Below are 26,577 nucleotides of genomic sequence, written 5' to 3' on the forward strand. Positions count from 1 at the left end.
GTCTTATAAGGCACCATTATCGCACACAGGATCATCACCTGTCCAAGTAATATAGGTAACGCGACTTTAAGAATGTTACTTGAGGTAATTATTGTTTAGAGATTCTGATGGTGAACTAGGGTCATAGGACAGGGTCCACTGATTAGAGGTTAGCTTACGTATCTTACATCACTAATTACACTTATAAATACCATGAACACAGGTTAACATTAACACCTTAAACTAACATGCACACATGGGAATAAGTAGCACCAACATCATAATTGTTTCCACCCACACGGGGAAACACAGTCTCCACCATTCCACACCTTAATTAAGTCCTAACTAAAACTAGTGAGTGTTTGCGCTTATCCATTGTTACCCCTGACAACGACACACATACCACCCTTTTGGCCTTCTCCTTCCTTCCTCTCTTCACACACCCTGCCACAGTCAATCCCCCATAACGCAGCTTCAAAAGTGTTTACTGCTGCATGTTGGCCTTGGTCTGGGCGACGCCCAGCTTCCCATCTGTCAGGCTTGCCTTTGGCGCACCTGAAAGGGGCGATGTCGCTCGTGAGAATCCCAGTCTCAGTTATAGTATTATTGCCAAAGTGAGTTGAACACCGTGAACGGCTCTTTCCTCACCTGAAAGGGGCAATGTCGCTCGTGAGAATGAGCTCGCTTCCACAACCTAGGGTCAGTCTCGACCCCAAAACGTCTTGGTGTGACGTCACGGAATGACAAACTGATCGCAGGTTAGGCCTGCTTGAGACCTGAGATTTCCTTGGTAGGCCTCCAATATCAATATAAGGTCACTGGTATTTTATTTCCATTATAAATATTTACCGTTCTCCCGCAGTAATTAAAGGAAGGCAGACTGACCACTTTCGGCAACGATACCCTGTTTTGACCCCTGACACCTCTGAATTTTGTTGACACGACAGATTGTAGGGGAGATATGGGAGCACAACAGGCCTCTTTGTTTCAACACCCATCTCTTCCCTCTCGCTCTCTCTCTCTCTCTCTCTCCCTCTTCTCTCAAACTTCTCTCTTTCTCTCTCTCTCCCATACTCTGTCATTCTTTCTCCTCTCTCTCTCTGTACTCTCTCTCTCTCTCTCTCTCTCTCTCTCTCTCTCTCTCTCTCTCTCTCTCTCTCTCTCTCTCTCTCTCTCTCTCTCTCTCTCTCTCTCTCTCTCTCTCTCTCTCTCTCTCTCTCTCTCTCTCTCTCTCTCTCGTTTCTCTCTCTCTCTCTCTCTCTCTCTCTCTCTCTCTCTCTCTCTCTCTCTCTCTATCTCTGTCTCTCTCTCTCTCTCTCTCTCTCTCTCTCTCTCTCTCTCTCTCTCTCTCTCTCTCTCTCTCTCTCTCTCTCTCTATCTCTCTCTCTCTCTCTCTCTCTCTCTCTCTCTCTCTCTCTCTCTCTCTCTCTCTCTCTCTCTCTCTCTCTCTCTCTCTCTCTCTCTCTCTCTCTCTCTCTCTCTCTCTCTCTCTCTCTCTCTCTCTCATACATATATAACTGGTTGCGCAAACACCCCAGGTTAACTCTATTTACATGGGGTAAAATACCATTACAATTGTAGTACATTTCGGGCCATTACACCGCGACCACAGCAACTCGCTGTAGTCGCGGTATAGGGCTGCCTCCATGAAGCGTCTTAGGGTCTGTCGGTCTTTAATAACGACATCCTCAAGCGGCTTCTGGGACTTCCTAGATGGACTGGCTCATCCTTGGCCTTTACCGTGCACGAGATGAACTGTCTGGCTGTGCTGCGTCGCCACGCCGCGTACAGTGTGAGGGGTAGAGTGGAACAATCTGGGAACTCCATCATCACCTTCGTCAGACAGAGCTCGGCTTATGTATGTGGATCTATGCGGCGGGAGTAGCTGGGCCTTCTGTACGTGTAGACTGTGCATAAGTGTGCCGTGCACACGCATATATACTTATAAGGTATCAATTAGTTAAGCGTTATGTATCCCCTTCGATCTCGTTCGTTTTCTTCTCCTGTTTTTTTTTTTTTTATATATGCCGCTGGGCGAAATAAAATTATTATTATTATCATAATTATTATTATTAATATTATTATTATTATTATTATTATTATTATTATTATTATTATTATTATTATTATTATTATTATTATTATATAAATTGTCGAGACCCGGAGATATATTTGGATATATTTTTTGCAGGTATGCACGCACTTCACTGATATCAATTTCGGTCAACGTAAGCTTATATTCTTCAGGGCTTTGAAAAATATTCCTCGGGGCGGGGATCGATGTCAAGTTCTCTTTTGTGAATATGCTACTGAAAGTTGAGTTTAGGACCGACGCCATACCTTTATCATCGCTAACCGTGTCACCATTTTCTAACAGTGGGCCGATATTATTCTTGATAGTTTTTTTTGTTTCATATGTAAATAAAAAATAACCTAGGATTATTCTTAGCCTCAAGTGATATTTTCATTTCATACTCGCGTTTCTGTTTTCTGCTTTTCTTTTCGCACTCTCTCTTGATGTTGATATAATTAGTATGATCCTGTGAATTGTGTACCAGTTTATATTTCTTTTACAGTTTTCTTTTTACGACGATGATTTTTTGTAGGGAATTAGTCATTCACAACGGGTTGTGGTTCTCTGCCCTTCGTGGCTTGAGTTGGATGAATTTATTTACTCACGTTGAGATTTTTGCAGAGAAACGGTTATACATTTCTTGAACGCTGACGGAATTGAGCAAATGGTTCCAATTTACTGATGCTAATTCTCTTCTTAGGTCCGTAAAATTCGCTTTACAATAGTTAGGTATTATAAGTGAGTTTTCTCTTGTTTTTGTTTCAATATTTAAGAGACATCTGATAATGTTGAGGTCGCTGCTTGCAAATGGCCCGGCGACCTCACAGGCATTAATGAGGTAACTGTCGGTCGTGAAGACTAAATCAAGAATGTTGCTTCCTCGTGTCGGTGTGGTAACTGTTTGATAAAGAAATGTGTCCTGCGCAAAGTTTACTAATCTAGGGCCTTCTCTATCGCCACAGATGGCAGACCAGTTAATGGAGGGGTTATTGAAATCACCGCGTATTACCGCATTTCTATTTCTGATAACATTATTTATTTCTGCGTAGAGATTTCCATCAATATCTTCATTTGATTTAGGAGGTCGGTAAATTACGCCCAGAATATATTTTTCATTATCAATCGTCACTTGTACATATAAAAATCATATGCCTCTGTCTTGGTTGTGTTAAGCTGAATGACTTCTAAATTACTTTCCGCATATATTATTACACCTCCACCCTTTTTGTGTAGACGACACTTAGAAAACGCATTGTAACCCTTAATAGCCACTGCACTTAATTGATGCTTGTCGCGTGTATTCAACCATGTTTCTGTGATCAAAATGAAGTCGGGTTTTTCAGCTATTGCATGTACTATCAAATGGCTACTCTTCTGAATAATGCTACAGGCATTTACATAAAAGATGCTTTATTTATTCGCCGAGTGTGCGCCATATATCAACTGTTCTTTCACTGGAAAAGTGCGTCAGACCTGACTATCTACAACTACCTCTACGTCATCACTGTACGTGAGTGCAAGATGCCGTGCCAATAAAGAACATATATTTTATTTGCTTCGGATATTTTATATAAGCAAGAACACAACATTTTCTTTTCGCTGAAGGTGGGACAAGTGCATGCATGTCTTGCGGCGGAGTGAGCCGCCCATGCCAGTCTCAGTACTAAGATTTAACGGGATTGCTCGTATCAGGTTATGTTAGCACTTGTGGGATCGCTTGAGTGTATTTTTTAACTGTTGAAAAAGCAGCTTAATTAAGGGGAAAAAATTACCCGTTAAGCGCTGCCTAAGATGGTCTTAATCAGAATACCTGTCTAGTAACCGAGAGTGATTAATGTTTTCCTGAGCGGTTTGCATTTTTTCCCTGATGGTCCTGAACAGAACGGTGTGTGAGTCATTTTCTTTAAAGTGTCCCATGTGTAAGTAAAGCTGCACCATGAACTGCGTAAAAGTGCATCACCTTATTACCCTTTTTTATTTGTTGATCGCTTTCAGTGATGAATCTTTCGTTGAGAACCGGTCTGTGGGTGAGATATTTTTTTTCTTGATCGTTCCCTGAAGATCTTATTTCTTAACACTCCTTCCATTTAATCCTGCGTGAATAACAGATAAAGGTAAGTTTGTTGGTCATATCCTGAATATTTAAGCACAGCTTCAATTTTTCCATTATTGGAAGAAATCCAACGATGATTGATTGAAGTGTTTTTTTTATTTTCATTTTTTATCATTTTTATTTTGTTTTCATTTTCATACTCAAACACCAAACTGCTAACCGTCGGAAATGTCGGATGGTGCTTGGCGCAGCGGCGGGTGTGTGGCTGTGGTGTAATTCCAATTTCTTTTCTGCTTCTGCCATCCGAGTTGAAAAAAAATACTGCCGCGAGATGAGGGACCCTGGGAGTTGTGTGTTCACCTCTGTTTCCCGATCCTGTCTGTGCATTTATGCTGTGCTTTCTATAAACATTCATACTTTATAACGGTAACCTTATTGAAAAGTCTTAAGCTCATCAGGAGGATGACTCGTGAACAGTCCGTGAGTCATGAGTGAGTGCAGGGTGTGAGGGCAACGCGAGGAGTCAGTTATATGTTTTTGAATTTTAGTCTGAAGCCTTGTACACACAATAAAGCTAAAGAAATAGGCATCACAAGCTTACTTAAAATCGGTAAAAAAAAATCTGTTCTTATATCGTGATTATTATTAGCGCCAATAAATATCCCCTCCGTGTATTTTTTATATGAACGTGTCCATAAAATAATTCAGGTCGTTGTTTTAGTTATGTTAGTGTAGGTTGTTTGCTTTTTGAGTGGTTCAGTAATGAGTACATTATCGAATGTTAATCAAACTTCATCCCACATTATCTATCTATCTATCTATCTATCTATCTATCTACCTATATCTATCTATAATAAATATAATATATATGTATATATGTGTGTGTGTGTGTGTGTGTGTGTGTGTGTGTGTGTGTGTGTGTGTATATATATATATATATATATATATATATATATATATATATATATATATATATATATATATATATATATATATATATATATATATATATATATATATATATATATATATATATATATATATATATATATATATATATATATATATATATATATATATATATATATATATATATATATATATATATATATATATATATATATATATATATATATATATATATATATATATATTATTTATTTATTTATATTTATATGTATATTTATTAAGGACCGTTCGAGAGTCTTTTTGTATCCATTTACACTAATGGGCTGCAGTCTTATTATTTCAACTTTCCTGCGTACACTTGGTGGTATGCATCCCATTCCTTCCCCTTGTGTTGGAGCTGCTGCAAGGCACTTCTCACAGAAACCAAGATAGGACACGAACTTGAAACTTCTACACTTTTTTCTGATCAAACCTCCATTTTTTTTTTCAAGTTCCATATCTTTCCTATGAAGCCGCCTCTTCCATGCAGGGGTGGCGCTTTGGATTCTGTCTCACTCATCATTGGCTCATTGCCTCTTGTGACAACTGCCCTTGCCTACATATCTCCCTTTTCCTTTCTCTTTTACAAATGATTATTTATCTACAGTCACCTGTTTGTGTTAATTTGATGCTCGAGATGAAGGGAAAATAATATAAATGGTATGCTTGCAATTATTTATTCTGACGTAAAAGGTCAAACATGGTGAGAAACTTTGTAGACAAGAAAAAGTCATTGGAAAGAGATGATTTCAATAGATTTTGACAACAGTATTCCGTAGCTATGGCACAAGAGGAAATTATGAAAATAAAGATGCATCTGTGGAAGCGGTGACGACGGTGTTGCTTGGGGAGGCCTACGTATAAGGGTCTTGTCTCGTTATTGACACAAGAGTGACCAGCACGGTGATGAAGGCTCCTTTGCTGCTTCTACCACACGTGGACTAACCACGATAGCGACCATGACCATGATGTCCACCATGTCCAAATCCACCTCCATGTCCAAATCCACCTCCATGTCCAAATCCACCTCCATATCCCCTACCACCCCTGCGTGGATCAGGAAGAGCGTAGGCCTCGGGATATGCTTCAGGATCAGGTTCAGGCAAGGCTTGCACCACCACCAGCACCGTCAGGGCCACGGCCGCCACCAACAGCAGGATTGTCAACTGAGGAAATATATAGATTTAGTACTCTGAGGATCATCTAACTCTGAGAAAATGTAGTTATGTTTTGTTAAGGTCTTGGCGGCATAACAAGGGTAAGAGGATACTCACGGCTTTCATGATGCCGAGTGAAGGAAGGTTCAACTGTCTCAATGAAGTATCCGCGTCTAGTTTGCGTGAAGCCTGCGTCCACCTTATATAGTCCAGCCAATGTGTTACAACACTTACAGAATATTCCCCAGTCACCCCATTGCCAATACATTTTTTTGTTGCTAACACTCCTTTTTACTTTAAATCCTGTCAGTACCGGAAAAGAGAGAGAGAGAGAGAGAGAGAGAGAGAGAGAGAGAGAGAGAGAGAGAGAGAGAGAGAGAGAGAGAGAGAGAGAGAGAGAGAGAGAGAGAGAGAGAGAGAGAGAGAGAGAGAGAGAGAGAGAGAGAGAGAGAGAGAGAGAGAGAGAGAGAGAGAGAGAGAGAGAGAGAGAAACACAGACCCCATGGTCCAGACTAGGTGGTCTGTCCTTAAACCTAAGTGATTTTACAATAATCAGATGGCTCCAAAACGTTGATTTTCTACTCTAGTTAACATTAAGTTCAAGGAAGTGACGGTCGAGCTTGTTTTTAAAGGAGTCAATCGTGTTACACTGGACCATTAATGGTGGGAGCTTATTCCATTCTCGCACTACAACGTTGGTGAAGAAAAATTTGGTGCAGTCTGAATTTACTTGTCTACATTTGAGTTTTGTGCCATTGTTCCTCGTTCGCAAAGTGTCATCGATCATAAACAATTTTGTTCTGTCTGCATTCGTGAAACCATTAAGTATTTTAGAACATTCGATCAGTTTTCCTCGGAGGCGACGTTTCTCAAGAGAGAACATGTTAAAGGTGGAAAGCCTTTCTTCGTAGGATTTGTTGCGCAAGGAAGGGATCATTTTTGTTGCTCGACGCTGAACACCTTCTAGTTTAGCAACGTCCTTTGCATGGTGGGGAGACCAAAACTGTACCGCATATTCCAAGTGGGGTCTGACTAAACTATTGTAGAGCGGAAGTATTACATCTTTATTCTTGAATAAAAAGTTTCTTTTACGCCCGTGACGGGATACACTTGACGTTCAAGGGTGTTGAGGCTCTCTCAGACTCCCTTGAGCGAGCACTTGGTACCCTGAGGGATTTTTTAGTATAGGCGAGGGGGGGAGGAGTAATGGGAGCAACGGGAGGAGTAATGGGAGGGGACATCTAGCTCATAATATAACCAGGCATCTTAGAAGTAATTCTAGGGGAGTAACAGAGGACGGGCTAAGAATCTTCTATACTAACAGCAGGAGCCTCAGAAACAAGATAGACTTACTAAGGGGTGAAGCTTGTTTAGAAAATTTTGACATAATAGCGATCACTGAGACATGGATAGACACTGCTAATAGAGTATATTACTACAGGAGATTGGCAGGGCGTGTATGAGTAGAAATGTCTGCGTAATGGGGGACTTTAATTATAGGAATATAGACTGGGAAGACCTAGTGGGTGACCTGGAAGCCGAGGACTTTCTTGAAGTTATACAAGATAATTTCCTTAAGCAGGTAGTTACTAAGCCTACCAGAGGAGATAACATATTAGAATGGGAACGTGCTACGTGAGTTGGAGGTGGGCGGAGAGTTAGGAAATAGTGATCACAGAACGGTTCGTTTTAGCTTAGACTGGTCGGTAACCCGCGAACCAAACCCAGTGTTAGTGCCAGATTTCAGAAGAGCAAATTACGAGGGGCTTCGAAGATATCTTGAAGGGGTAAACTGGGATAATTTAGGGATTTATGAGGGCCAGAACTGCGGATTGGAGAGCCAGGAGAACCAGGTAGAAATGTCTTACAATAACTTAGTTTGAGTAATAGTGGAGGGGCAAGGACAGCATATACCACAGCGAACACTTAGAAAAGAAAACAATGATCCTAAGTGGATGACTTGTGGACTAAAACACGAGATTGGGTTAAAGAAGGGAATTTATCAGAAAATAAAGAATGGTGAAACACATCTCAGGGGCCGGTACGTCGAACTATCTAGATTAGTTAAGAAAAAACACCAGGATAGCAAAAAGGAACTATGAGATCAAAGTAGCATATGAGGCGAAAAGTAATCCTAAGGGCTTCTTTCAGATGTATAGAACAAAAACACGGGAGAAAATTGGACCGCTGAAAACAAGCACAGGGCAGCTAGTAGAAAATTACGAAAATATGAGCACATTGTTGAATGACTACTTCCTTTCAGTATTCACACAGGAGGATCGAACGACTATACCGGAAAGGGTTCAGGTGTACGAGGGCGGGGATGGCGACAAATTGAGGGATATAATCATTACCAGGCAAGTAGTTCAGGATGAGATAGATAAGCTTAAGAACAAGTCGCCAGGTCCTGACGGGATATTTCCGAGGGTATTAAAGGAATTAGGTGATGTACTCAGTGACCCACTAACCGACATCTTTAAGATGTCGGTAAATACTGGCTATGTGCCGAGCCTATGGAAAGTAGCTAATGTGACGCCGATTTTTAAAAAGGGGGAGAGGTCAGTTGCTTCAAACTATCGCCCAATTAGCTTAACATCGGTTATAGGCAAGATGCTGGAGTCCATAATAGCCAGGAACATTCGGGAGCATTTAGAGAAACATAGCTTAATTCACGACTCGCAGCATGGGTTCACAAAAGGTAGGTCATGCCTCACCAATCTCTTGTCCTTCTACAATAAAGTATTTGAGGCGGTTGACAGAGATGAAAATTATGATGTAATCTATCTTGATTTTAGTAAAGCGTTTGACAAAGTTCCTCACCAACGACTGTTGCTTAAATTACAGGCTCACGGAGTAGAGGGTAAAGTTTTGAACTGGGTCAAGGCGTGGCTTAGCAATAGGAAGCAAAGAGTGCAAATTAATGGTAAAAGATCTGACTGGGGATGTGTTACGAGTGGGGTCCCACAAGGTTCGGTATTAGGTCCACTTTTGTTTATTATTTATATCAATGACTTAGATACAGGAATTAGTAGTGATGTTAGTAAATTTGCAGATGATACCAAGATCGGTAGAGTAATTGAGTCGGATGGGGACGCTAGTATTCTCCAAGGTGAACTCAACAGATTGTATGACTGGGCGGATAAATGGCAGATGGAGTTCAATGAAGGGAAGTGCAGTATTCTGAGTGTAGGTAGGAACAACCCCTCACATAACTATTGCTTAAATGACACTCTCATAAGCAGGTCTGGGTGCGAGAAGGATTTAGGGGTCTTAGTGAGCTCTGATCTCCGTCCAAGGGCACAATGCATTCAAGCTAGAAATCGAGCTAATAGGGTACTGGGATTTATTTCAAGGAGCGTAAGCAACAGAGGCCCCGAAGTCTTCCTCAAACTGTATTTAGCATTAGTTAGACCTCATCTTGACTATACGGTTCAGTTCTGGTCACCTTACTATAGAATGGATATCAAAATGTTAAAATCGGTGCAGAGGAGGATGACTAAGATGATTCAGGGGTTGAGAAACTTGCCATACGAGGAAAGACTCAAACAGTTAAACTTGCATTCTCTAGAAAGGCGAAGGGTGCGTGGAGACATGATCGAGGTTTATAAATGGATGAAGGGCTTTAATAAGGGAGACATTCATAAGGTTTTGTTGGTAAGAGAACCGGGTTGGACGCGAAGTAATGGGTTTAAACTGAATAAATTCAGATTCAACAGGGACATAGGCAAAAATTGGTTTACTAACAGGGTGGTGGATGAGTGGAATAGGCTTAGCAGTCATGTGGTGAGTGCCAATAGAATTGTCACATTCAAAAATAGACTAGATAAATTCATGGACAGCGATATTAGGTGGGGTTAGATACACGGGAGCTTAGGGTCAAAGGAGCTGCCTCGTACAGGCCTACCGGCCTCTTGTAGACTCCTGCGTTCTTATGTTCTTATGTTCTTGTTGCTCGACGCTGAACACCTTTTAGTTTAGCAATGTCCTTTGCATGGTGGGGAGACCAAAACTGTACCGCATATTCCAAGTGGGGTCTGACTAAACTATTGTAGAGCGGAAGTATTACATCTTTATTCTTGAATAAAAAAGTTTCTTTTAATGAGGCCCTACATTCTGTTCGCTTTATTTGCTGCATCGATGCATTGATGTGAGAATTTGAGATTTGACGCGATTTTAATCCCCAGGTCCTTAACGCATTGAACGCTTGTGAGTTTAACGCCGCGTATTTCGTAATCGAACTTCTTATTTTTTGTTCCAACTTGAAGGACCTGGCACTTGTCTACGTTAAAGGGCATCTCCCATTTATCCGACCAAGCTGAAATTTTGTGCAAATCCTCTTGGAGGCTTTGCCTGTCTTCGTCAGTGAGAACCGAGTTACCAATCTTTGTGTCGTCTGCAAATTTACTAATGCGATTATTGAGTCCAACATCCACATCGTTGATGTAAATAATGAAGAGCACTGGGCCAAGAACCGAGCCCTGAGGGACGCCACTAGTGACCGGCGCCCACTCTGAGTTAAGTCCGTCAATCACAACTCTTTGTTGTCTGTTGCTCAACCAATTCGCGATCCATTTGTTTACTTGACCGTCAATGCCTATTTGCTTTAATTTATAAAGTAATTTATGATGTGGGACTTTATCAAACGCTTTCTAGATATCAATATAGACTACGTCCACTGATTTGGTTACGTCATAAACTGAGAAGAGATCGTTATAAAAGGTCAGTAAGTTTGACAGGCAGGATCTTTTGTTACGGAAGCCATGTTGTGAATCCCCGATTAATGAGTGGTTTTAGAGGTAACTCACAATTTTGTCTCTAAATATGCTCTCGAGTAGCTTACCTACAATCGAAGTTAGACTAATGGGTCGGTAGTTACATGGTATTTTTTTGTCTCCTTTCTTAAAAATCGGTGTCACGTTAGCCTTTTTCAAATCCGAAGGGACGATGCCTTGTCGCAAGGACATATTGAATACGGTAGTGAGGGAGGAGAGTATTTCGCTCTTTGTTTCTTTAAGCAGTATAGGATATACTTTGTCGGGTCCGGGACTTTTATTTGTTTTAAGTGATTGGAGAGCTTTAAGGACTTCATCGGTTGTTATTTCAAAATTAGGCAATGCGTGCTCGAGATTTACAGTAGTACTGGTGTTGGTGGTAGCGAGAGGAAGACTTAGTATTAAACACCGAGGAAAAGTAATTGTTTAAGAGGTTTGCAATGTGTTGGCTGTCAGTCACTAGTGCACCGTCGCTGTTTGTTAAAGGCCCAATACCACTTTTGATCGCCTTTCTGTTGTTTATGTAACTGAAGAAAGATTTCGGATTATTTTTACAGTTGGCTGCAATATTTTCTTCATATCTACGCTTTGCCTGACCTACTAGTCTTTTTACTCGTCGCCTGGCATCATTATAAAGTCTAATGTTTTCGGGCGTGCTTTGTTCTTTCTTTAACCTGTAAAACAATTTTCTCTCATTGACTGATTGTTTAATTTCGCTATTAAACCACGGTGGGCTTTTATTAGTGTTAACTCGCTTCTCGCACAAGGGAACGAATGTGTTCTGCTGAGTGAGTAAGTGATTTTTAAAGCTTAGCCAGGCTTCCTCTACGTTGCCGTCATCTGATAGTTGTATTTCTGTTAGTTTTTGTCGGATTTCTACGAAGTTAGCTCTTTTGAAATTGGGCACCTTTACTTTATTTTCAGTCACTGATGATTGAGCTCTAATGTCGACGCGCACTAATTTATGATCGCACGAACCGAGGTGTTCTCCTACCGTGACATTACTGACTAGGTTATCTTGGGTCGTTATAACAAGGTCGAGTATATTATTTTGTCGAGCTGGCTCAGAAACCATTTGGCTTAGATAATTTTCTTCTAGAAATTCGATCATTCTATGGGACTCGCCTTCTGTACCTGACAGTGTCGCCCAGTCGATATGGGGGAGGTTAAAGTCTCCTAATATCAGTGAGTCGTTGTTATCAAGTGACTGCCTTAAGACGCTGTACATTTCAAGGTCGTCATCGATTGATTGCCCGGGAGGTCTGTAGGTGACAGATATATTTAAATTGACTTTTGCAATGTTTATTCGCACGCACAAATGTTCAACGCTACTGTTTCCCGGTGTTTTGTCAGTGGGTTGCAAATAGCTTTTGACATAAAGGGCGACGCCACCGCCTCTACGGTTTACACGGTCTTTGTTGAAGAGTCTGTAGCCATTTATGTTGTATTCGGAACTGAAATCAATATTTGTGATGTCGATAAATGTTTCGGTTATAGCAATTATGTCAAAATTTTCTGTTAGAGCAAGACATCTCAGTTCATCAAATTTGTTTCTTAGGCTACGCGCATTGAAACTAAGGATTTTTAAGTTATCTAGAGACTTGGTATTAGAGGTGGTGGTACTTGCGGGATCACGGTTACGGGTTTGTTGCGATGCACGGCGTCTGTTTACCCGGGTGGGGTGGTGGGACGTGGCTGTGACTCATTTTTTGATCGGATGACACGTACTGCGTCGTTGAGGAGCCTTCCGAATCTGGCTGCCCCGATGGGAGACAGGTGCAATCCGTCCCTGTTGAAGAGGTCACTTTGTCCATAGAAATTGTCCCATGCGTTGAAGAACTCCACGTCAAGCTCCCTACAAAGAGTCTGTAAGCGGTTGTTTAGGCTGAAGGCCTTACTGAAAAAGTCGCTCTCCGCCCAAGTCCGTGGTAGAACTCCTGAAATCAAAATGTTAGGGGATTTAGACTTATACTGCTGGATGAGCCTACGGTACTTCTCCAGGAGTTCCTCAGACCGGGTCGTGGTGACGTCGTTCGTACCTGTGTGAATAACAAACAGTGAATCATTAGTAGCCTTGGGGGAGATCTCCTCAAGAGCAGCAGTTATATCGTCGATCCCAGCACCAGGATAGCAATAGTTCCGTCTTCGACGAGGAACTCTGCCGCAGAACTCAACGACCTGCTGGCGAATCATGGAGTCACCCACCAGGAAGGTGCTCTCCTGCTCGTCCTCCTCCTCCAGAATGGCAAACCTGTTGAAGCAATGAACAGGATAACTCGCTTGTCTGGCTGGTTTGGCTCCCCCATTCACGATGGTGAAGCCATCATGGGCGGTGCCACTAGCATCTTCCCGTTGCGTGGTGTTGTCCGCTGGTGTCGACGGTACCGCTGAGGGCAAGGGGGCGGTTGGAGAAGGGTTTGGCATCACAGCAACGTTAGCCTGGATTAATTCCTGCAAGGAGGCAACAGAGCCAGAAAGCTCTATTATTTTATTCTGACCTGCTTCCATCTTCTCTTCTTGCTCCTGCAGTCTTGTCTCGAGATGCTGCCTGGTGAGAGAAAGCTCTATTATTTTATTCTGGCCTTCTTCCATCTTCTCTTCTTGCTCCTGCAGTCTTGTCTCGAGATGCTGCCTGGAGAGAGACAGTCGACAGACAGCAGAACGCCCTGTAAAAAAGTGAGCAGAGAAGCTACCGTTACAAGTACTGCACTTCTTAGGCGCCATCTTAGCTGAAATGAAAGAGATAAAAACACAGAGTGAAGGGGATTAGGAGGGGGTGAGGTGTGTGAGAGGTAGTTTAGTAATGGAGGAAAAGTGAGAGAGAGGAGGAGTAGGAAGGGATGTGAGGTGAGTAAAGAGGGGGAAAGAGAGGCGGTGAGTGAGGTGTGTGAGATCAAGGAGGGTTAGGAAATAGGTGAGGTGAGTGAGAGGGAGTTTGGGAAAGGAGGTAAAGTGGGAGAGAGGAGTAGGAAGGAATGTGAGGTGAGTGAGGTGTGTGAGATCAAGAAGGGTTAAGAAAGAGGCGAGGTAAGGTGGGTGAAGGGATGGGTAAATAGAATGTGAGGTAAGGTGAGTGAGGGGGGGGGAGGGCTTAGAAATATGTGGAGGTGAGGGAGGAGTAGGAAGGGCTAATCCTCTAGGGGATTTGTAGTGAGGAGGAGCAAAAGGGATGTGAGGTGAGCGAGGGTGGGGGGGCTTAGGTGAGGTGAGGGAAAGGGGTGTAGGAAGTGTTAATCCTCTTGGGGATTTAAAGAGGGTGTAGTGAGGAGGAACAGATTGAATCCTCAGGGAATTCAAAGGGTGAGTTGTCGACACACCCAAATCACGCGTGAAACACTCTGGAACACAACAACACACTCGGAACACACGAAACACTCAGAAACTCAAGCATAAGCACGATTAAACACCCTCAAGTCACTCGCAAAAACACCGGAAACACAACAGTACACTCAAAACACTCTGAAACCCACGTAGAGCACAGGGAAACAACCAAATCACACGCAAAAGCACTGGAAACACAACACACTTGAAACACTCCGAAACCCACGCAGAACACTCGAAAACAGCCAAATCACACGCCAAAACACCGGAAACACAACAGCACACTCAAAACACTCTGAAACCCACGTAGTACGCTCTGAAGCAGCCAAATCACACGCAAAAACACCGGAAACACAACACACTTGAATCACTCTGGAACCCACGCAGAAAACTCGGAAACAGCCAGATTACATGCTAAAACACCGGAAACACAAATCACAGAGGCCACCACAGGCATACACACTCGCAGAAACCACAAGCGAACACACACTAAACACGTGTCGGGAAATCACAGGGAACACACAAAGTCCACAAGCGAGAGCACACAAACGCACGTGAAAGCAAACGCAATTCCAAGAGCACAACGAAAACACAGGGTTGACAAGGTGTGAAGCGAGGCTGTGGAGCGCAGCGGGGTGAGGTCACGTCCGTCTCTCAGGAGAGGTCTGGTGTGAATGAGGAGAGAGAGAGAGAGAGAGAGAGAGAGAGAGAGAGAGAGAGATTCAGATTCAAATTCTTTATTCCACTACAGTGGGTTATTAAGTATATGGCTGACATAGTGGTACAGTGTGCACACGTAGAGTCGTGCCTCTACAAACACGTATAAAGGATACATCGGGTAGTACTACAAAAATGATACGATAATAATAATAGACCAAAACGGTTGTCGGAAAAAAAGATAGAAGTATAAAATATTAGAATCCTATAACAGAAACACCTTTAAACATATCATATAAAATAAATACGAGTACAACAGGATAAATCTTAGAATTGTTGAGTCCTATAAATACATAGGAATACATAGGAAGAACAGACACCAGAAGACCTGTCGATCTATGGCGAGGGTGTCTGTCTACTACCGCTACTACTAGTACTGTAATACGTGTGGTAGGACAGGATAGAATAGATGAAGGCTCCTCCCCACCCACCTCTCCCTCCGGCAACGTGCCCGCAAGAAATAGTTAGAAGAGAGCACCATGTCCTTCAAGTTGGAACGAGGAATAAGAAGTTCGATTACGAAATGCACGGCGTTAAACTCAAAAGCGTTCAATGCGTCAAGGACTTGGGGGTCAAAATCGCGTCAAACCTCAAATTCTCACAGCAATACATCGATTCAGCAAATAAAGCGAACAGAATGTTGGGTTTCATTAAAAGAAACTTTTTATTCAAGAATAAAGATGTAATACTCCCGCTCTACAATAGTTTAGTCAGACCCCACTTGGAATATGCGGTACAGTCTTGGTCTCCCCACCATGCAAAGGATATTGTTAAATTAGAAGGTGTTCAGCGTCGGGCAACGAAAATGATCCCTTCCTTGCGCAACAAATCCTACGATGAAAGGCTTTCTACCCTTAACATGTTCTCTCTTGAGAAACGTCGCCTCCGAGGAAAACTGATCGAATGTTTTAAAATACTTAATGGTTTCACGAATGTAGACAGATCAACATTGTTTATGACCGATGACACTTTGCGCACGAGGAACAATGGCATAAAACTCAGATGTAGACAAGTAAATTCAGACTGCACCAAATTTTTCTTCACCAACGTTGTAGTGCGAGAATGGAATAAGCTTCCACCATCAGTGGTCCAGTGTAACACGATTGACTCCTTCAAAAATAAGCTCGACCGTCACTTCCTTCAACTTAATATCAACTAGAGTAGAAATGCAACGTTTTGGAGCCTTCTGATTAATGTAAAATCACTTAGGTTTAAGGACAGACCACCTAGTCTGGACCATGGGGTCTGTGTGGTCTGATTTTCTATGTAAATCTATGTAAATCATACTGATAGTCTTCTACCTCTCAAATTCCGCCGCCATGTTGCCTCTCTTTCTATCTTCTATCGATATTTTCATGCTGACTGCTCTTCTGAACTTGCTAACTGCATGCCTCCCCCTCCCAGCCCCGCTGCACACGTCTTTCTACTCATGCTCATCTCTATACTGTCCAAACCCCTTATGCAAGAGTCAACCAGCATCTTCACTCTTTCATCCCTCACGTTGGTAAAGTCTGGAATAATCTTCCTGCCTACGACTTGAATTCTTTCAAGAGGAGGGTATCAGGACACCTCTCCTCCTGATATTGACCTCTCTTTTTGGACACAGTTTGATCTCTATTCATGAGCAGTGAGTAGCGGGCTTTTTTTTTTATATATATTTTTCTTTACGCCCTTGAACTGTCTCCTTAGCTGTAAAAAAAATAATAAGTTCGGGTGATTTATAATCAAAGTTTCTTGAGATTAAACCTAACATCATATTGGTCTTTTTACTCGCTGCTGTACATTGATCACTCATTTTAATTAAGAGTGTTATTGATAATGACAGCAAGATCTTTTTCTTGTTTTACTTCACTGAGCTCACGTCCTTGAATCTGATATTTAAAGTTAGGGTTCTTTTCACCTATGTGCATTACTTTACATTTATCTACTTTGAAACTCATTTGCCATTTGTCGCTCCAATCGGCAAGTCTTGTTAAATCTGACTGAATATTCTCACAAATTTTACAGTTCATTACCGTACCTCCCAATTTGGTGTCGTCGGCGAATTTGGCTACTTTTGATAGGATATCAATCTCTAAATCGTTCACGCAAATTATGAATAGTGTTGGCCCCAGGACCGATCCTTGGTGCACGCCACTGGTGACGGGTTGCCAGTCGGATGCTTCACCATTGAGAACTACACGCTGTTGTCTATCTGTGAGCCAGTCATGAATCCACGCGCACAGATGGTCACTTTTACCGTGGGAACGCTGTTTTGAAATAAGCCTAACGTTGGGAACTTTATCGAACGCTTTCTGAAAGTATAGGTAAATTATGTCATATGGGGCTCGTGTGTCCCAGCTGGAGTATACGTCATTGAAGAAAGTTAATAAGCTGGTGAGGCAAGATCAGTTACTACGAAATCAGTGCTGATTACTCAGTTACCAAATCATTTGTTTCGAGGAAAGTGATCACGTTATCCCTAATTATTTTTTCCAATAGTTTAATTAGGACAGACGTAAGGCTGATAGGACGATAATTACTGGCTTTTTTTATCTCCTTTTTAAAGATCTGGGTAACATTGGTTCTTTTCACGCAAGTGCTAATAACCTGTTGGACATTAACATTATAGGTAATTTTAGCTGTTGGCTACATTCTCTTAATACGCAAGGAGAGGCATCCCTATACCGCTGTCGTGCCGTTCATGGGCACTCTTTTAATTAATTATGTAGGTTCATTATACCTCAAAGTAGAATTAATTATTGATCATTTAAACCACAGAGTAAAATTAGTAGTTTATTCACCCAGTCTTATAAGGCACCATTATCCTTTTGGGATCATCACCTGTCCAAGTAATATAGGTAACGCGACTTTAAGAATGTTACTTGAGGTAATTATTGTTTAGAGATTCTGATGGTGAACTAGGGTCATAGGACAGGGTCCACTGATTAGAGGTTAGCTTACGTATCTTACATCACTAATTACACTTATAAATACCATGAACACAGGTTAACATTAACACCTTAAACTAACATGCACACATGGGAATAAGTAGCACCAACATCATAATTGTTTCCACCCACACGGGGAAACACAGTCTCCACCATTCCACACCTTAATTAAGTCCTAACTAAAACTAGTGAGTGTTTGCGCTTATCCATTGTTACCCCTGACAACGACACACATACCACCCTTTTGGCCTTCTCCTTCCTTCCTCTCTTCACACACCCTGCCACAGTCAATCCCCCATAACGCAGCTTCAAAAGTGTTTACTGCTGCATGTTGGCCTTGGTCTGGGCGACGCCCAGCTTCCCATCTGTCAGGCTTGCCTTTGGCGCACCTGAAAGGGGCGATGTCGCTCGTGAGAATCCCAGTCTCAGTTATAGTATTATTGCCAAAGTGAGTTGAACACCGTGAACGGCTCTTTCCTCACCTGAAAGGGGCAATGTCGCTCGTGAGAATGAGCTCGCTTCCACAACCTAGGGTCAGTCTCGACCCCAAAACGTCTTGGTGTGACGTCACGGAATGACAAACTGATCGCAGGTTAGGCCTGCTTGAGACCTGAGATTTCCTTGGTAGGCCTCCAATATCAATATAAGGTCACTGGTATTTTATTTCCATTATAAATATTTACCGTTCTCCCGCAGTAATTAAAGGAAGGCAGACTGACCACTTTCGGCAACGATACCCTGTTTTGACCCCTGACACCTCTGAATTTTGTTGACACGACAGATTGTAGGGGAGATATGGGAGCACAACAGGCCTCTTTGTTTCAACACCCATCTCTTCCCTCTCGCTCTCTCTCTCTCTCTCCCTCTTCTCTCAAACTTCTCTCTTTCTCTCTCTCTCCCATACTTGTCATTCTTTTCTCCTTCTCTTGTGTACTTCCTTATTTCTCTCTCTCTCTCTCTCTCTCTCTCTCTCTCTCTCTCTCTCTCTCTCTCTCTCTCTCTCTCTCTCTCTCTCTCTCTCTCTCTCTCTCTCTCTCTCTCTCTCTCTCTCTCTCTCTCTCTCTCATGAGAAACACACATACATATATAACTGGTTGCGCAAACACCCCAGGTTAACTCTATTTACATGGGGAAAAATACCATTACAATTGTAGTACATTTCGGGCCATTACACCGCGACCACAGCAACTCGCTGTAGTCGCGGTATAGGGCTGCCTCCATGAAGCGTCTTAGGGTCTGTCGGTCTTTAATAACGACATCCTCAAGCGGCTTCTGGGACTTCCTAGATGGACTGGCTCATCCTTGGCCTTTACCGTGCACGAGATGAACTGTCTGGCTGTGCTGCGTCGCCACGCCGCGTACAGTGTGAGGGGTAGAGTGGAACAATCTGGGAACTCCATCATCACCTTCGTCAGACAGAGCTCGGCTTATGTATGTGGATCTATGCGGCGGGAGTAGCTGGGCCTTCTGTACGTGTAGACTGTGCATAAGTGTGCCGTGCACACGCATATATACTTATAAGGTATCAATTAGTTAAGCGTTATGTATCCCCTTCAATCTCGTTCGTTTTCTTCTCCTGTTTTTTTTTTTTTTTTATATGCCGCTGGGCGAAATAAAAATATTATTATTATCATAATTATTATTATTAATATTATTATTATTATTATTATTATTATTATTATTATTATTATTATTATTATTATTATTATTATTATTATAAATTGTCGAGACCCGGAGATATATTTGGATATATTTTTTGCAGGTATGCACGCACTTCACTGATATCAATTTCGGTCAACGTAAGCTTATATTCTTCAGGGCTTTGAAAAATATTCCTCGGGGCGGGGATCGATGTCAAGTTCTCTTTTGTGAATATGCTACTGAAAGTTGAGTTTAGGACCGACGCCATACCTTTATCATCGCTAACCGTGTCACCATTTTCTAACAGTGGGCCGATATTATTCTTGATAGTTTTTTTTATTTCATATGTAAATGAAAAATAACCTAGGATTATTCTTAGCCTCAAGTGATATTTTCATTTCATACTCGCGTTTCTGTTTTCTGCTTTTCTTTTCGCACTCTCTCTTGATGTTGATATAATTAGTATGATCCTGTGAATTGTGTACCAGTTTATATTTCTTTTACAGTTTTCTTTTTACGACGATGATTTTTTGTAGGGAATTAGTCATTCACAACGGGTTGTGGTTCTCTGCCCTTCGTGGCTTGAGTTGGATGAATTTATTTACTCACGTTGAGATTTTTGCAGAGAAACGGTTATACATTTCTTGAACGCTGACGGAATTGAGCAAATGGTTCCAATTTACTGATGCTAATTCTCTTCTTAGGTCCGTAAAATTTGCTTTACAATAGTTAGGTATTATAAGTGAGTTTTCTCTTGTTTTTGTTTCAATATTTAAGAGACATCTGATAATGTTGAGGTCGCTGCTTGCAAATGGCCCGGCGACCTCACAGGCATTAATGAGGTAACTGTCGGTCGTGAAGACTAAATCAAGAATGTTGCTTCCTCGTGTCGGTGTGGTAACTGTTTGATAAAGAAATGTGTCCTGCGCAAAGTTTACTAATCTAGGGCCTTCTCTATCGCCACAGATGGCAGACCAGTTAATGGAGGGGTTATTGAAATCACCGCGTATTACCGCATTTCTATTTCTGATAACATTATTTATTTCTGCGTAGAGATTTCCATCAATATCCTCATTTGATTTAGGAGGTCGGTAAATTACGCCCAGAATATATTTTTCATTATCAATCGTCACTTGTACATATAAAAATCATATGCCTCTGTCTTGGTTGTGTTAAGCTGAATGACTTCTAAATTACTTTCCGCATATATTATTACACCTCCACCCTTTTTGTGTAGACGACACTTAGAAAACGCATTGTAACCCTTAATAGCCACTGCACTTAATTGATGCTTGTCGCGTGTATTCAACCATGTTTCTGTGATCAAAATGAAGTCGGGTTTTTCAGCTATTGCATGTACTATCAAATGGCTACTCTTCTGAATAATGCTACAGGCATTTACATAAAAGATGCTTTATTTATTCGCCGAGTGTGCGCCATATATCAACTGTTCTTTCACTGGAAAAGTGCGTCAGACCTGACTATCTACAACTACCTCTACGTCATCACTGTACGTGAGTGCAAGATGCCGTGCCAATAAAGAACATATATTTTATTTGCTTCGGATGTTTTATATAAGCAAGAACACAACATTTTCTTTTCGCTGAAGCTGGGACAAGTGCATGCATGTCTTGCGGCGGAGTGAGCCGCCCATGCCAGTCTCAATACTAAGATTTAACGGGATTGCTCGTATCAGGTTATGTTAGCACTTGTGGGATCGCTTGAGTGTATTTTTTAACTGTTGAAAAAGCAGCTTAATTAAGGGGAAAAAATTACCCGTTAAGCGCTGCCTAAGATGGTCTTAATCAGAATACCTGTCTAGTAACCGAGAGTGATTAATGTTTTCCTGAGCGGTTTGCATTTTTCCCTGATGGTCCTGAACAGAATGGTGTGTGAGTCATTTTCTTTAAAGTGTCCCTTCTTCTTGTGTAAGTAAAGCTGCACCATGAACTGCGTAAAAGTGCATCACCTTATTACCCTTTTTTAGTTGTTGATCGCTTTCAGTGATGAATCATTCGTTGAGAACCGGTCTGTGGGTGAGATATTTTTTTTCTTGATCGTTCCCTGAAGATCTTATTTCTTAACACTCCTTCCAGTTAATCCTGCGTGAATAACAGATAAAGGTAAGTTTGTTGGTCATATCCTGAATATTTAATCACAGCTTCAATTTTTCCATTATTGGAAGAAATCCAACGATGATTGATTCAAGTGTTTTTTTTATTTTCATTTTTTATCATTTTTATTTTGTTTTCATTTTCATACTCAAACACCAAACTGCTAACCGTCGGAAATGTAGGATGGTGCTTGGCGCAGCGGCGGGTGTGTGGCTGTGGTGTAATTCCAATTTCTTTTCTGCTTCTGCCATCCGAGTTGAAAAAAAATACTGCCGCGAGATGAGGGACCCTGGGAGTTGTGTGCTCACCTCTGTTTCCCGATCCTGTCTGTGCATTTATGCTGTGCTTTCTATAAACATTCATACTTTATAACAGTAACCTTGTTGAAAAGTCTTAAGCTCATCAGGAGGATGACTCGTGAACAGTCCGTGAGTCATGAGTGAGTGCAGGGTGTGAGGGCAACGCGAGGAGTCAGTTATATGTTTTTGAATTTTAGTCTGATGCCTTGTACACACAATAAAGCTAAATAAATAGGCATCACAAGCTTACTTAAAATCGGTTAAAAAAAAAAATCTGTTCTTATATCATGATTATTATTAGCTCCAATAAATATCCCCTCCGTGTATTTTTTATATGAATGTGTCCATAAAATAATTCAGGTCGTTGTTGTGACAACTGCCCTTGCCTACATATCTCCCATTTCCTTTCTCTTTTACAAATGATTATTTATCTACAGTCACCTGTTTGTGTTAATTTGATGCTCGAGATGAAGGGAAAATAATATAAATGGTATGCTTGCAATTATTTATTCTGACGTAAAAGGTCAAACATGGTGAGAAACTTTGTAGACAAGAATAAGTCATTGGAAAGAGATGATTTCAATAGATTTTGACAACAGTATTCCGTAGCCCTGGCACAAGAGGAAATACGAAAATAAAGATGCATCTGTGGAAGTGGTGACGACGGTGTTGCTTGGGGAGGCCTACGTATGAGGATCTTGTCTCGCTATTGACACAAGAGTGACCAGCACGATGATGTAGGCTCCTTTGCTGCTTCTACCACACGTGGACTAACCACGATAGCGACCACCACCTCTCCCATGATGTCCACCTCCATGTCCCCAATGACCACCCCTGGATGGATCAGGAAGAGCGTAGGCCTCGGGATATGCTTCAGGATCAGGTTCAGGCAAGGCTTGCACCACCACCAGCACCATCAGGGCCACGGCCGCCACCAACAACAGAATTGTCAACTAAGGAAATATATAGATTTAGTACTCTGAGGATCAGCTAACTCTGGGAGAATGTAGTTATGTTTTGTTAAGATCTTGGCGGCATAACAAGGGTAAAAGGATACTCACGGCTTTCATGATGGCAAGTAAAGGAAGGTTCAACTGTATCAATGAAGAATCAGCGTCTAGTCTGCGTGAAGCCTGCGTCCACCTTATATAGTCCAGCCAGTGCGTTGCAAGACTTACAGAATATTCCCCAGTCACTTCATTGCCAAAAGATTTTTTTGTTGCTAACACTCTTTTTTCCTATGAAACCTGTTAGTACCGGAAAAGAGAGAGAAAAAGAGAGAGAGAGAGAGAGAGAGATTCAAATTCAAATTCTTTATTCCACTACAATGGGTTATTAAGTACATGTCTGACATAGTGGTACAGTGTGCACACGTAGAGTCGTGCTTCTACAAACACGTATAAAGGATACATCGGGTAGTACTACAAAAATGATACGATAATAATAATAGACCAAAACGGTTGTCGGAAAAAAAGATAGAAGTATAAAATATTAGAATCCTATAACAGAAACACTTTTAAACATACCATATAAAATAAATACGAGTACAACAGGATAAATCTTAGAATTATTGAGTCCTATAAATACATAGGAATACATAGGAAGAACAGACACCAGAAGACCTGTCGGTCTATGGCGAGGGTGTCTGTCTACTACCGCTACTACTAGTAATACGTTTGGTAGGACAGGATAGAATAGATGAAGGCTCCTCCCCACCCACCTCTTCCTCCGGCAACGTGCCCGCAAGAAATAGTTAGAAGAGAGCACCATGTGCCTTTAAGGAAGAAAGGGACATGGAAATTTTACAGTAAAGAGAAAAATAAGAGGAAATTACTACCCATAACTTACTCTTAGCTATGGGGGAAATTATTAACCAAAAGTCTTCGGTTGGAGCCGTGCTGCAGTGTGACTGGAACATTCGAAAAGGGTCAGTAAAATCCTATATCCCTGAAGAACTTATCAAATGAAGACTTGAAGCTATTGATACTCTGTGAGCTAACTACTGTCGGCGGGAGTCTATTCCAGTGATCGACGACTCTATTATTGAAATAACTTTTGCGCGCCAATGTGTTACATCTGTTTCCTTTTAACTTCATACCGTTGCTGCGTGTTACTGTGTTGGGGTCTCACTGAAACAGACTTTCTGGGTTAATGTTCTCGAATCTATTGCGGATTTTGAACACTTCAATTAAATCCCCTCCTGCCCTTCGCCTTTTTAAGGAAAACATATCTAAACGCTTTAAACACTCGTCATACGGCAAATTACAGAACGCTGGAATTTGTTTGGTTTCTCGTCTCTGTATCTTTTCTAGCAAAACTTGATATTTGATATAATTCGGTGACCAGAACTGGACGGCGTATTCTAGATGTGGTCTTACAAAAATTAATGCTGAATATAATCTCTTCTTTTTACACCACACTACATTCACACAACACACACACACCTTTTCCCAAAATTCAAAATGGCGAAAAATTACAGAGAGAGAGAGAGAGAGAGAGAGAGAGAGAGAGAGAGAGAGAGAGAGAGAGAGAGAGAGAGAGAGAGATTCAGATTCAAATTCTTTATTCCACTACAATGGGTTATTAAGTACATGTCTGACATAGTGGTACAGTGTGCACACGTAGAGTCGTGCTTCTACAAACACGTATAAAGGATACATCGGGTAGTACTAAAAAATGATACGATAATAATAGACCAAAATGGTTGTCGGAAAAAAAGATAGAAGTAAATAAATACGAGTACAACAGGATAAATCTTAGAATTGTTGAGTCCTACAGATACATAGGATTACATAGGAAGAACAGCCACCAGAAGACCTGTTCGTCTATGGCGAGGGTGTCTGTCTACTACCACTACTACTAGTAATCCGTGTGGTAGGACAGGATAGAAATCATAGAATAGATGAAATCTCCTCCCCACCCACGTCTCCCTCCAACAACGTGCCGGCAGGAAATAATTAGAAGAGAACACCATGTGCCTTTATGGAAGAAAGGGGCATGGAAATTTTACAGTAAAGAGAGAAATAAGAGGAAATTACTACCCTTAACTTACGTTACTGGTAACCTATAAGCTGTGGGGGAAATTATTAACACAGTCTTCAGGTTGGAGCCGTGCTGTAGTGTGCCTGAAACATACGGAAAGTGTCAGTAAAATCCTATATCCTTGAAGTACTTATCTAATGAACACTTGAAGCCATTGATACCCTGTGAGGTAACTACTGTCGGCGGGAGTCTATTCCATTGATCGACGACTCTGTTATTGAAATAACTTCTGCGCGCCAATCGGCAAGTCTTGTTAAATCTGATTGAATATTCTCGCAGTTTTTACAGTTCGTTACCGTACCTCCCAATTTAGTGTCGTCGGCGAATTTGGTTACTTTTGTTAGGATGTAAATCTCTAAATCGTTCACGTAAATTATGAATAGTGTTGGCCCCAGGACCGATCCTTGGTGCACGCCACTGGTGACGAGTTGCCAGTTGGATGCTTCACCATTGAGAACTACACGCTGTTGTCTATCTGTGAGCCAGTCATGAATCCACGCCCACAGTTGGTCACTTATACAGTGGGAACGCAGTTTTGAAATAAGCCTAACGTTCGGAACTTTATCGAACTCTTTCTGAAAGTCTAGGTAAATTATGTCATATGGGACTCGTGTGTCCCAGCTGGAGTATACGTCATTGAAAAAAGTTAATAAGTTGGTGAGGCAAGATCGGTTACTACGAAATCTGTGCTTATTATCAGTTATCAAATCATTTGTTTCGAGAAAAGTGATTACTCTATCCTTAATTATTTTTTCCAATAGTTTAATTAGCACAGACGTAAGATACCAAATTTCATGAGAGCAATATCCTTCTACATATAAATACAAACATTTCATGTTCTCAAGATTCTCTTGTACGATAAAAAATAAAAGCGTTTTGCAAAATAAAAGATTTCTCATTTTACGAATCAATGCAAACACGAATTTCAAAATCGGCTTGTAGGTAAAACCAAGATCAACAGAATATACCAGGTCTTCCCACGCGCAGAATTTGACGTCAGCATCAGTATGATAGAGAGCAGGCGGAGAATGATAAGGAAGACAAGAGATATTTCATGGGATACTGAAAGATTTTCAGTTTTCGTGTGTGTGTGCGTGTGTGTGTGTGTGTGTGTGTGTGTGTGTGTGTGTGTGTGTGTGTGTGTCTCTCTCTCTCTCTCTCTCTCTCTCTCTCTCTCTCTCTCTCTCTCTCTCTCTCTCTCTCTCTCTCTCTCTCTCTCTCTCTCTCTCTCTCTCTCTCTCTCTCTCTCTCTCTCTCTCTCTCTCTCTCTCTCTCTCTCTCTCTCTCTCTCTCTCTCTCTCTCTCTCTCTCTCTCTCTCTCTCTCTCTCTCTCTCTCTCTCTCTCTCTCTCTCTCTCTCTCTCTCTCTCTCTCTCTCTCTCTCTCTCTCTCTCTCTCTCTCTCTCTCTCTCTCTCTCTCTCTCTCTCTCTCTCTCTCTCTCTCTCTCTCTCTCTCTCTCTCTCTCTATCTCTCTCTCTCTCTCTCTCTCTCTCTCTCTCTCTCTCTCTCTCTCTCTCTCTCTCTCTCTCT

General features: G+C 41.6%; 1 protein-coding gene and 1 long non-coding RNA gene across 3 annotated transcripts in view; both read right to left on the minus strand.

The window, feature by feature from the left end:
- Positions 1–5,715: 5,715 nt before the first annotated feature.
- On the minus strand, positions 5,716–6,381 carry LOC126989448 (uncharacterized). Its single transcript, XM_050848040.1, has 2 exons — positions 6,329–6,381; positions 5,716–6,220 (listed from the first exon to the last, which is right to left on the minus strand). Exons 1-2 carry the CDS (start codon positions 6,335–6,337, stop codon positions 5,996–5,998), a joined length of 234 nt encoding a protein of 77 aa, XP_050703997.1. The 5' UTR covers positions 6,338–6,381; the 3' UTR covers positions 5,716–5,995.
- Positions 6,382–22,496: 16,115 nt separating this feature from the next.
- The window catches only part of LOC126989450 (uncharacterized), a 13,370-nt gene continuing 9,289 nt past the window's right edge, over positions 22,497–26,577 (minus strand). Inside the window, exons 1-2 of one of the 2 annotated variants that reach the window (XR_007743286.1) lie at positions 23,067–23,129; positions 22,497–22,958 (exon numbers count right to left, since the gene is read on the minus strand). This is a non-coding gene — a long non-coding RNA (uncharacterized LOC126989450). Of the gene's footprint in view, positions 22,959–23,066; positions 23,130–26,577 lie in introns of those variants that run through there. The other variant, XR_007743287.1, reaches the window with a different exon arrangement.

The sequence above is a fragment of the Eriocheir sinensis genome, unplaced genomic scaffold, assembly GCF_024679095.1.
Source record: "Eriocheir sinensis breed Jianghai 21 unplaced genomic scaffold, ASM2467909v1 Scaffold1173, whole genome shotgun sequence".
Taxonomy (NCBI): domain Eukaryota; kingdom Metazoa; phylum Arthropoda; class Malacostraca; order Decapoda; family Varunidae; genus Eriocheir; species Eriocheir sinensis.